Source organism: Geotrypetes seraphini, chromosome 3, assembly GCF_902459505.1.
Source record: "Geotrypetes seraphini chromosome 3, aGeoSer1.1, whole genome shotgun sequence".
In the NCBI taxonomy this organism is placed as follows: Eukaryota; Metazoa; Chordata; class Amphibia; order Gymnophiona; family Dermophiidae; genus Geotrypetes; species Geotrypetes seraphini.
In genome coordinates this window covers 254,108,919-254,121,542 of record NC_047086.1, presented here as the reverse complement: position 1 = coordinate 254,121,542, position 12,624 = coordinate 254,108,919, and the positions used below count along the sequence as shown (strand labels likewise).

Sequence of the window (12,624 nt, the reverse complement as noted above, 5' to 3'; positions counted from 1 at the left end):
CCAGCGTATCTTAATTCCCCCTCCCCCATCAGGTATCTTCTTCCTCATTCACAAAACCCCTCCTGGTCCTACCTTCAAATTTATCTTTGAGGTTGGCACTGGCTGTCAGGCCGAAAATGCAGCAGAGGGAAAGCTCCTGACCGGAGTGAATTGGGGCTGTTGCTGGTGACTTGAAAGACCAGTTGGGACAACGAGAGGGGTCGAGATGAGGGGAGGGAGGGATGCCGGAGTGCGGGTGGGAGAAATGATGGACTTAACTGACCATTACATCATAACCCCCTCCACAATTTAACCTCATCCTTTGCTATCGATTCTCCAAGCTGCCCGAGCCTTTCATCAAGTCAGGTATGGCTACCCAAAACTTCTCCTCCGATGCAACTTCCTGTTTCTGGTTGCGTCAGAGGAGAAATTTTAAGCAGCCGCTGCCTGACTTGTGTAAAGGTTCGGGCAGCTTGGAGAATCGACAGTGAAGGTGAGGAGAAGGGAGAGAGGCGGTGATCGGGAAGGAGTGAGAGGGCTGTGGTTATGGGGTGAATAGCCTTGTCCCTGTAACCGTAGCGACCATTTTTTTTTCTCTCCGTTTTGGTGGGTTGCCGCAGCTTGCCATAGGTAACAGCCACCGTGTCATTCTCTAATGCTTTTGAACTTAATCCTCAGGTGAGAAATTTGTTCTTTGAGCCTTCAGTCACAACTGCCTTTTTTTCTGCATCCTAATTAATCCGTTTATTGCTGCCCTTCTTTGGGGGCCATTCATCAGGGCCCTTTTTGGAATTGAAGTAAAGGCTGCTTTGTTTACCTCATTGGAATAACTACAAGACGGCATTGTATCTTCCAAAACAGACAATATTTGTTTATTGTTAGTATAAAAACTTACAGTATTACAGCAGCAGAGACATATTGGAAAAATGTATTGTCAGTTCAGAATATGCAATGGAGAGAAGAATTTGCACCCATATGCTTAGCAGGGGGCTAGCAGTTCCCCGTAGCATAAGTAAGTGAATCTCTCTGGCTCTACCTAAAATACACGTGATTTTTATACAGAGCAATTCTTACTTTGTTCCAAGAAAGTCCATCCCCGAATTCTGGTTATGTAATTCCCTATTGGTACATAAAATAATGTAAAGCTAACTCCTCCCTTCCGTCCACGCCTCTCTCACCTCCATCCCCCCCCCTCAGTAAGGGGGGGGGCCTTGCAGAAACAGAGAACTCTTGGTGAACTTAGAAGGCATTTTCCCGACCGACTGACCTCAGCGAAATCATCATCACCCCAATCCTAAAAGGACCAACAGATCACCCATCCAACTACAGACCAATCGCCTCAATACCTCTATTTATCAAACTAACAGAAGGATTAGTAGCCAAACTCCTCACCAACTATCTCGAGGACCATAACTTACTCCATCCCACGCAATCCGGCTTTAGAACTAACTTCAGCACAGAGACACTACTAGGCTCCTTTATCGACACAGCAAGACAACACCTCAGCATTGGAAAAAATATGCTGCTCATACAATTGGACCTGATGGCGGCATTTGACTTGGTAGACCATAACATCCTACTACAAATATTGGACTCAATAGGCATCTCAGATAAAGTATACTCCTGGTTTGGAGGTTTCTTAAAATCCAGAACATACAAAGTAAAATTAGACAAAGAAAAATCCAAACCTTGGTCCAACCCCTGCGGCATTCCACAAGGATCCCCACTGTCCCCTACTCTCTTCAACCTATATACGGCCTCTCTTGGCGTTTACCTGAACAAACAAGGCCTAACCTCTTATAGCTATGCTGATGACATCACCATCCTCATTCCTTTTGACCAACCAAAGCTCTTAATGACAGACACACTACACTGAACTCTAGTTACAGTTACGACTTGGATGGAAGACCACAAACTGAAACTCAACCCAGACAAAACTAAATTCATCCTCCTAGAAAATAACAAAATCCCAACCATAACCAACTTAGAAATCAACTCTATCAATTAGCCTTTGCAAACTACTAGGTATGACTATTGATAAAGGCTGCACCATGCAACCACAAATAAACAAAAGAATACAGAAATCTTTCGCAGTAATGAGAAACCTTAGACAAGTCCGAAAATTCTTCGATAAAACACAATTTCAGCTCCTAGTACAATCTCTAATCCTAAGTATCCTAGACTACTGTAACATCCTCTACCTCCCCTGCCCTGCAATAATGATTAAACAACTACAGACAATTCAGAATACAGCTCTGAGACTCGTCTACTCACTGAAGAAACGACCATATTACTGAGGCTTTCATCAATTCACATTGGCTTCCAATCCAGGAAAGAATACAATTTAAATTCTACTGTATACTATTTAAAACTATAAATGGAGACAGCCCAATCTACCTGAACGACCGCCTCATCCAAACTACCTCTACCAGGCATAGAAAAACACACACCCCATTCACTTACCCCCCAATCAAAGAAGTAAAACGGAAAAAATATACGACGGCCTACTAGCCACTCAAACTGCAAAAATAGATAACCAAATCTCCAACCTACAAGATGTTCAGAAAGGAAATAAAAACTATACTCTTCAAGAAATCCCTTAATAAAGCTTAATACCATGAATACCCCTTCTTACCATCCCTTCCCCAACCCCTGATCCTTCTTATCCCTCTCTTGGAAACGATCTCTGATCTAACTTTGTAATCCTTCTTCCATAACTCTTTTTGTAATTCGCTTTGAACCGAAAGGTAATGGCGGAATAGAAATCTGTAATGTAATGTAATTTATATTGAAGATTGTTTGCAATGAGTTTATGTATTATAGCAGTAAAAGCATGGGTTTTTATATCAGCTCGCATTGGAATAAAAGGGGAAGGGAAAGAGACTAGAGGTCAAATTAAGCTCTCTTCTAATACTGGTTTTTATTAATGCTTTACAAAACCTAGCTACACAAAACTGAAATTTTTCATTTAAAAGGCATGTCATATAATCTTTTTTGTTTTCAAATTTTATTTCTACAGAAATTAGCAGAGTACGAAAAGACATGTATAACGACACATTGAATGGCAGTACAGAGAAGAGAAGTGCAGAATTACCAGATGGTGTGGGACCTATTGTACAGTTGCAAGAGAAACTTTATGTGCCTGTAAAAGAATATCCAGATGTAAGTATGCTGTTTGTTGATAGTGGCTTATTTTTACATTTCAGCTTGAGGTATGTAGTATCTTACAGTTAAAAGCTTTTTTTAAATTTTTTTAACTAAATCCCATTTCATACATGAAGATAAGCTGTTCCATAGTGTCCTTCCCATTATTCTAGAACAGGGGTGGGCAACGAGGGCTGCAATCCAGTCGGGTTTTCAGGATTTCCCTAATGAATATACATGAGATCAATTTGCATACATTGCCTCCCATTGTATGCAAATAGATCTCATGCATATTCATTGGGGAAATCCTGAAAACCCGACTGGATTGCGGCCCTCGTTGCCCACCCCTGTTCTAGAACTTGTGGGAATAGCTATGTACATCGACCAATGTGTGGAGATAGAGATCGCTAAGCTGTGACATATAATCTACTGTGAACCTATGTAGCCCTTCAGTATTTTTTTTGTATCTCCAGCAGGTGGATAGACATTAACTTGTAGCCCCAAGCTCTGAAAAGTGTGTTCTGGCCCAGTGGAATGGTGAATGACCTTGTCCCCGCAGTTAATTGAGGGAAAGTGTGCAAAATACTTAAATCTGATCGTGCGGTCCAGCAGCTCCCTCCCTCGTTCCTTACAATTGCTGTGGTCTGGGCATCTCCTTCCCTCCCTTGCCCTTACCTTCGCTGGTAGGTTTTCTCTTAACAAGTAGCTGGAGCCTTTTCTGAAGTTGGGTTGGCTGGCTGCCTGCCTGAAACTTCTCCTCTGATACAACATCCTGTTTCCGGTTGCGTCGGAGGAGAAGTTTCAGGTAGCCAACCACACGTGACTTCAGAAAAGGCTCTGGCTGCTTGTTAAGAGAAAAATTGCCAGGGAAGGGAGGGAGATGCTTGGATGGTCCGTAGCAAGCGGGAGGGAGGGAGGGGGCTACTGTTGTGTAAGAGCAAAGTAGTGCTGCCTCTGCCCTCAATTTCTTCTTGGTTACCTTGGAAGAGGTAAATGTGGGAGGTGTTACCTAGTGAGGAGATAAATGGGGAATGGTGGTGGTCTGAAGGGAGCCTTCAATTGACTAATTGATTTTTTGTTGTTAACCAGCACTTTTCTTTCAGTTAGGTTGCGTATGACGCTATGAGTACTTTTAAAGGGAAAAAGTGCTCATTGTGCTCCAGATGCAAGGTCAATATGGCCGGCCTGTTTTCGCGGTGTGCCAGCTGCCGCAAAGGGGAATCCTCGTCTGCTTCGGGTGCTGGCGTCCAGGGATCCCCTTCATGAGTACCTCACACGCCAGCAGCTGACAGCGGAGAAGCCTGGGCTTCCCTCGCCACCACACAGGGATTCCCCCAACCGCCAACGGTCAGTGAAATAAGGTTCCCCTTTCCGCCGATGCTGCTGGGGATTCCCTTACATCTGCTGCCGGCTTGCCTGCTTTAGCAGCTGGGGCGGTTCAGGCTTCTCAGCCGCTACAGGCCTCGGGGGCGTTTCTCGCAGCAAGCTTTACTCCGATTATGGTGGGAAGTGCCTCTATTTTGTCTGCAGCCTCAGGTGACCTTCCCCCTATATTGGAGAGATGGGGCAGGTTTCTGCTGGGTCCACTGCTTTGGTAGTGAGTCCCATTGGGCCACCAGGGGGGTTTCCCCCTGATTTTGTTTTTAGCCTTGTGCAAGGCTTATCTTCAGGCGGCCAGGTGTCCTGCTTCCGCCCCGAGGGTCTCCTCCCCCCCTTCTGCATCCACTCCGGTTTGGTCCCTCTCAGCGCCGGTTTCTTCCCTATCTCCTCTTTCGTCCAAGTGGCCGGGGGTCTCTTGGGACAATGATTTTTTTGTGTAAGGAGCAGTTTACGCTTGATGAGGTCATGGAACCCTTGGTGAAGCTTCAGGATCCATTTGGGACGGATGATGCTAGCGGGATGATGCTAGCGGAGATTTTTTGGTTCCGCCAGCTGGTGAGGATGTCGGTGGTGTGCATCTTTCAGCGAGAAGAATTCCAGGAGCTTATTTTCAGGTCTCCTTGGTGTTGCGCTTCGAGAAAGATGTGAAGGAACCCACGCCTGTCGTGGACCCCCTCCTTCGGGGATATGCTCAGCCTCCCGCTGTTTTCCTATGCATCAGGTTTCGGGATATTGTGCTTGCTTAGTGGAAGATGCTGGAGTTGCTCTTTCGTTTTGTGCGCTCTATGGCTTGCCTGTATCCCATCCCAGAGGGAGATAGGGATACCTTGAAGTTGCCGGTTGTGGACGTGGTGGTTTTGGCCATCGCAAAACAGCATATGGTGCCAGTTAAGGGCGGCTTGGCTCTTGAAAGGGAATGCCTAGATAAGAAGTGTTATTCAGATAAAGTGATCTCCTCTCTCTTGGGGTCCCGGAGGCTTTCCACTTCTCAGGCTTATGTGTGTGTTTGGTGTATTTTTGAGGAGTGGTTTCCTTTCGCGCCTCTTTGCCTTTTTTTTTTTTTTAACTACTGTAAACCGCATAGAACTTTACGGCCTTGCGGTATATAAACTGATTATTATTTATTATTACTTTTGCAGGATGGCCTGGACATCTCTCTGGGTTCAGCTTGTGGCTTTGTCTTTTTTTCGCAGGTTTCTGCAGGGTAGGCGCTTGACATCTATTCCAGATGTGGTTCACTTTCTGAGGGCAGCCAAATTGCTTCGGCATCTGGTTTGGCCTTCGGTTGCAGCTTGGGATCTCAATCTGGTCCTGTCCGTGCTTGTGCGTCCTCCCTTTGAGCCCCTGGGTTCCTGCTCGTTGAAGGACCTTACTCTCAAAGTAGTCTTCCTGGTGGCCATTACTTCTGTGAGACGTGTTTCTGAGCTGCAGACTTTCTCATGTAGGCCTCCCTTCCTGAAGTTTTCTAGGGGGTAGGTTGTGCTGCGGCCGGTTCCTTCCTTTCTCCTCTCCTTTTCATGTCAATCAGTCCGTGGTCCTCCCAGTCTTGGGTAGTCGGCAGGGCTCTTCGTAGCAATGGCAATTGCGCAAGTTGGATGTCTGTTGGGTTCTTTTCTCTTATGTTCAGCGGACCCAGGTGTTCTGGAAATTGGATCATCTTTTTGTCCTCATAGTGGGTCCTCATAAGGGTGCTTCCAAGGCTACCGTTGTGTGGTGGATCAAGGAGACTATCGCTTCCGCATATCTTCAGAAGAAGCCTGTTCTGGATTTTCTCAATGATCATGGCACTCGGGGTCAGGCAGCTTCTTGGGCTGAGTCTTCTCTGGTGCCTCCAGTGGATATCTGTAAGGCCGCAGTTTGGTCTTCTTTGCATTCCTTTCTGCAACACTACCGTGTGGAAGTCCAGGCACGTCGGGACACGGTGTTCGGTGAGCGTGTTCTGGTGGTGGCCCTATTGGGGGGGGGGGGGGTCACACCCATGATGGGTACTGCTTTGGTACGTCCCATCAGTAAACTGTATTAGTCTGGAGAGGCACTAAAAAGAAGAAGAAATTAGGTTCTTACCTGCTAATTTTCTTTCTTTTAGACTCTCCAGACCAGTACAGTCTGTCTGTCCTTGCAGGATTTGCGTGAAGAGCGTGATATTTTTTTTTTTCCTTCTTTCTTTCTTTCTGCGGGTGATAGTATTTTTTCTAGAGTTGGGGAGATTAAAGAACAGCGGCTATGGCTCAATGCTGTAGCTGGCGAGCTGTGGGGACGGTTGCTGAAGGGTTTTTTTCTATGCAATTTTCAACAGTATTGCTCTATGTTAGTTGTTGCTCCTGTTTGTTGTTGTTACTGTTCTAATTAGCACTTCTTAGTTCTGCAGACTGGTTATATTAGGGGGAAGCACAGCTACTTGTATATAACAGCTAAAAGGTCTTGTCTCAGTCTTCACCTGTGGGTCATGGTGAGCTATTACCCATCAGTGAACTGTACCTGTCTGGAGAGTCTAAACAAAAGAAAATTAGCAGGAGAGAACCTAATTTCTCCTTGGCTGCCAATTCATCTTAGAATTAAATATAAGTGTGCTAATTTTAAAGATCATACATGGTATTTTCACATTGTTAGTTGCTATTTCATTTAACTCCTTGTAGGCCTATAAGATCTAGATTGTCTCAAATGTTTAAACTCTTGTTCCCTTCTGTTAATGGCATTAAATCTATGGGATATATCTCAATCTTTTGTCTACGTTTTTGTGACTATCTGGAATGAACTTTCTTAGGAGATTAGATCACTTATCTCTCTTCATCTGTTTAGGAAATCTCTGAAGACTTATCTTTTCCAACAGGCTCTGGATGATTGCAAAAATAGAATCTTTTACTTAGGGCTCCTTTTACGAAGGTGCGCTAAGCATTTTAGTGCACGCAAGCCGAAAATCTACTGCCTGCTCAAAAGGAGGTGGTAGCGGCTAGCGCGTGGGGCAGTTTAGCACGTGCTATTCTGTGCGTTAAGGTCCTAGCGTGGCTTTGTAAAAGGAGCCCTTAGTATCATGGTGGTCCTATTAATTTGGCCTCCTCTTCTATTTCTATTGTTCTCCCTCCTTTACACTAATTATGTAAACCAAGTTGAGCCCCTGTACTTGGGGATGATTCGGTATATAAACCTAAGGATTGGATTGGATTGAAGTTGCTCAGGGTCAAAAAGGAGCAGTGCTCTGATTTGATCCCATAACCTCAGGGTGCTGAGGCAGCAGTTCTACCATAGTTGGTCCGGTGATGCTGCTTCTGGGTGTCGACTGGTAAAGCTGTCCTTTTGAGGTAAATGGTTCTTTGGAGAATATTTAAGTAATCTAGTCAAAGAACTAAGTAAAACTAAATCTCTTTTCATACCTGAAGATAAGCCAAAATCTTGCTTGGTGGCAGGAACCATAGTAAGTTCCATGATATTAGGCATTATAGACCTTTCTGTTAGCAGTTCGAACAAAATTTCTGCTACTTCAAATAACCTTCCTTTCATACTGACAAAAGTCCGCTCCCCAGTAGGGAGAGCCTCCAATGCCTCCTGTAATGCACAGTAAGGTGTGGCAGGATCACTTTTTATTGAAATCATCTCCAAGGCTTTATGAAGGAGTGGGCCAAGATCACAACAGACCAGTGGATCTTTGATGTTAAAAAAAAAAAAAGGGTACAAGCTTGAATTCTCTCATTTGGTTGCACTCTCTTTTTACTTTTCCCTTGTTGAAGGGGCACCAATATGGTGGAAGATCAGGCCATTGTAGATTCTTTGCTGGCTTTAAAGCCTGTTCTGGTGCCTTTCAACAAGCAGGCGTGTCACTGTTCAAAAAAAAAGTAGCTTTCAACTGCTTTTGGATCTCAAGGCCTGAATTGTTGCCTCTGCCTATCTCACTTTTGAATGGAGACCTTACACTCAGTTATGATCTTTATGCAAATGGAAGAGTTTGGTGGCTCTAGACCTAAGAGGTATATTTTCCTTTTCCCATTGGGCTGCACATCAGTGGTATCTCAGTTTGTGGTTCTAGGCCATCACTTCCAGTTAGAGCGATGTCTTGTGGCTTGTGACAGCTCCAAAACATTTTCCAAGATAATGGTGATGGCAGCTTAGCTGTGCTGAAAGGGCATCGGAGTTTACTCATACCTCAATTACCAGTTCATTTGAGCATAATCCTTTGCAGACATTGAGGCTCTGACTGCATCTGTAGTTTACCTCCTTCAGCCACTGGGCTAGGTGATCAGTTTTGAAAAGAGCCGCCAAGTTCCTCCTTAAGACACTGGAATACCTAGGTGTCCTCTTAGACATGAAGAGGAGCAATTTTTTCTTACTGGAGTGCAGGCAATTAAAGTTGCGGCATCAGATACTCTGGCAACAGCACTGGCTTTGCTTGTGAGACTGTATTCACATGCAACTCATTGACAGCCACTAAAGAGGTAGTTCTTTGGGCTCATGGCCATGTGTCCTTGGTCTTTTCTCAGCTGCTGGTATCCAGTCTTCCAGAACTATGCCATATACCTCCCATGGCAACTGGCAGCCAGATGAAGCATGAGTTGGTGGCTGTCAACACAGAATTTGAGCAAACGCATTGTTTACTATAAATTTATTTATTTAAAACATTTTTAGTCCGCCTTTATCCAAGTTATAGCAAAAAACATACATCAAATAGAAGAAAATACAAGTTACAATATTCTATCTGCATAGCCACAGTATGACTGCAATCAAACTATTCTTAAGTACCATCATTCTTCAATGTAATAGACCATTTACCTGTAAAAACAACTCAACCGCTGTCCCAGATAGATATCATTACAGTAATCCACCTGTGATAATACTAAAATCTTGAAGTACTTGCTTCAGATCAGTTTGATATTACATTCTTTAAATGAAACAATTTACGCATGGTAAAATAAGTTGATTGAACTACTTTCGAAATTTGAGCTTTAAACGTTAGGTGCGCATCAATTACATCATTGGGAAGTAGTACCTATGGATGCCAGTCTCTTGCCCTGGAGAGCACACTATCAGAATCATGTCGCACAGGGCATTTGGTCACAGATAAAGACAAGATGGCCCATTGATCAACAGTAACTCAGTTCTATTCGTTGTGCTTTGGAAGCCTTCTCTCTTTTTCTAGAGGCAGCTTCAATCAGAGTATTCTCTGACGTCTGACCATATAACGATGGTTGCTTTAGTAGCCAGCAATTAGCAGAGGAGGCTACCATGCTGATAAGCTAGGCAGAGACTACTTATCTCCTTTGTTAGCTGCACACATTGCAGGCAGATTTTCTCAGCAGGGCTTTCTTAGATGCAGGAGAATGTGAGTTTGAGTTTTCCAACATGCGTTTTCAACTTTATAGTGTGTTGATGGCATCAGCCGGATCCCAAATTGATAGCCACCAGGAGGAATGCTGAAGTGGGCTAGTTCTTCAGCTAGTGGAAAGAGATGTACTCTCTCAGCATTGATGCTCTCCTCCTGGAATGTCCAATGGATTGTCTGGTATGTGTCTTAAGTTTCTTGGCTGATGGTGGGGATAAGTCCTCAAGATAATCACCTTGTATTCCAGTTGAGTCCTCTTAGCGGCCCTGGACTAGCTGAGAAAGCTGTGGTATGCAAACTTGATTTGGTTTCTGGACAGGCAACCACTTCAGCTTCTTCTGTCTTGAGGGTTACTGTGGCAAGGCCCTGTGTTGGAGGATCAGTCCCTCTGTCGTCTTACAGCTTGGTCATTGAACGGGCAAGACTGATGAGGAAAGGATATTGTGGCTCATTCCTTATTTAGTGCCAGAAAAAGTTACCTCGGCTGCTTATTCCAGTGTTTATAGAGAAGTATTTTTCCTTTATCATCAGTGGCACATGATTTAGCTTTCCCTAGAGTTGGACTTGGAAAAGGGTTTGGCAACTTGGATCTCTCAGGGTTCAGGTGGTAGCTCTGTCTTGTTTAAAAGGCTGTCTGCAACATTCTTCCTTAGCAGTGCACTCGGACATTGTTCAATTCTTGAAAGTGGTAGCTTGTCTTTGATCGCCGTTCCATCCTATTTGTCTGGAAAGGAATCTCAACCTTGTCTTATGAGCTCTGCAGAAGGCACCATTTGAACATATTAAGATCTAGCTCAATGATTTAATGCTGAAAGTGCTGTGTTCAATGGTTATTACTTCTGCATACTGCATTTCAGAGCACCAGGCCCTTTCCTGTTGGGACCCTTTTCTTTGTTTTACAGACAGGAGTCTCAGTTTTGGCAGTTCTTTCTCTTGTCTTGAAAGCAAGATTTGCATTGCATATATAATCAGTGGAGATTCCTTGATTTCACAGAGATGGATACATTCATCTTTGCAGCTCTTGGATGTAAAACATGTTCTCATCAGATATTTGGAGGTCACCAATGAGTTTAGGAGATTGGATAGATTGTTTTGTTCTCAGTAAGTAGAAAGAAGTATTAGCAGTGTCTGAACCCACAATTGTGAGATGATTAAGAAGCCATTAGTTTGGTTTACATTCTGGTGGGGAGGCAGCCATGCCTTCCCTGCAAGTGCACTCTACATGCCTTATGGTTGCCTCCTGGGTGGAAAACCATATTGGTATCACTCATTGATATTTGCAAGGTAGCGGCTGGTTGACCCTGTACACCTTTGCTAAGCATTATAGGGTAGATATGTCTGCTCAATCAGAAGTTGTGTTTGGAGCTTTCTTTCTTCAAGTAATCAGAAGTTGTGTTTGGAGCTTTCTTTCTTCAAGTGATTACATTAGGGACCTGCCTTTGTTAAAGAGTGCTTTTGTACATCACAAGTTTTGGAATAGTGGGAAGGACACTGTAGAAGGAGATATTAGGTCATACCCGATGAATTTTTTTCCCCCATTTGTTCTTCACGCTATTCCAGAAGCCCTTCTGTATTTCTTTTATTTGACATGAGCAGTCCAGTCTCCCACCGTTTTAAGTTTTCTCTTTACTATTCTGCTCTCTGCACATTTTCTGAGGAGATGAATGTTTTATTTTCTAATAGTTGATGGCATTGACATTATTCAAGGTGGTTGTGTTTGTTGTGCCTTTTTCTATATTGTTGCCTATATAAATACTGAAGGGCTGGGGAGCCTCACAGGAGGTTATATGTCACAGGTTAGTTCATTGATCTCCATCTTTATCTGCTGGTCAATGGACATAATTATTTCCTCAAGTTCTGTAGTAGTGTGAAAGACTAATGGAAAGAAAAGTATCAGGTAAGACACCTCATTTTGCCCTCTTCTCTTTATTACTATGAAAAATTTGGCTCACATATGGAATCTAGGTCAGCTTTCAGCTTTCTCTGCCTTTAGAATATATTGCCTCAGCATTATGGAACTCGCTACCCATATCTATACGTAGTGAGCCCCCCTGCTCAAGAATTTTAAAACCACAGTTAAAACCTGACTATTTGGCCAGGCTTTCTCAGACTAGGAGGACGGCCCCTTGGTTTCTGACTCTATCTCTGTCACACCCCCACCCTATTGTTTCGCTCTCTCTCTTGTCCTGCTATGTATGCCTATGTTCTGAATGGATTTTAGTATGATTGCATCTATCCTATGTCAGAAATTGTAGTTCCATTCTATTATTTGTCCAGTAGATTGTACACCGTCTTGCTCTGCTACTGCAGTTAAAGGTGGTATAGAAAGTTCAGATTAAATAAATAATTTTTTTCTGAATATCTTGGATCACAGTATTTCAACAATATTCAGTATGATTTGAGATGATAAATGTGATTTATTTATTTATTTTTAAATTCTGGGATACATTGACATTATGGGATCCTTTTATTAAGGTGCGCTAACTGATTTAGCATGCACTAAATGCTAAGGCACCCTTTATATTATATGGGTGCCTTAGCATTTAGCGCACGCTAAATCGGTTAGCACGCCTTAAAATGTCCCCCATATTTGAAGAATCATTAAGTTTTAATTGACTTGATAAACATCAAAGTATTTCTTGCTTTTTATTTATAGAACTTCAGTTATTCTGTATGGGTTGATTTAATAAGGGCTATCTTTTGTTGCTTAAATGTTCCTGATGGTTTATAATGTGAGAGGAGGAAAATACAGGCTTATCTGAATAGCTGCTGTGAGTTTGGGGCTCTATTAAAAAAACTGAAAACTAAGC

General features: G+C 43.3%; 1 protein-coding gene across 4 annotated transcripts in view; it reads left to right on the top strand.

Moving 5' to 3' along the window:
• The window catches only part of QKI (QKI, KH domain containing RNA binding), a 547,679-nt gene that overhangs the window by 96,155 nt on the left and 438,900 nt on the right, over positions 1-12,624 (top strand). For all 4 annotated transcript variants that reach the window (XM_033937413.1, XM_033937412.1, XM_033937415.1 and 1 more), the window contains exon 2: positions 2,999-3,141. In XM_033937413.1, coding sequence (XP_033793304.1) covers positions 2,999-3,141 — 143 coding nt within the window. The remainder of the gene's footprint in view (positions 1-2,998; positions 3,142-12,624) is intronic.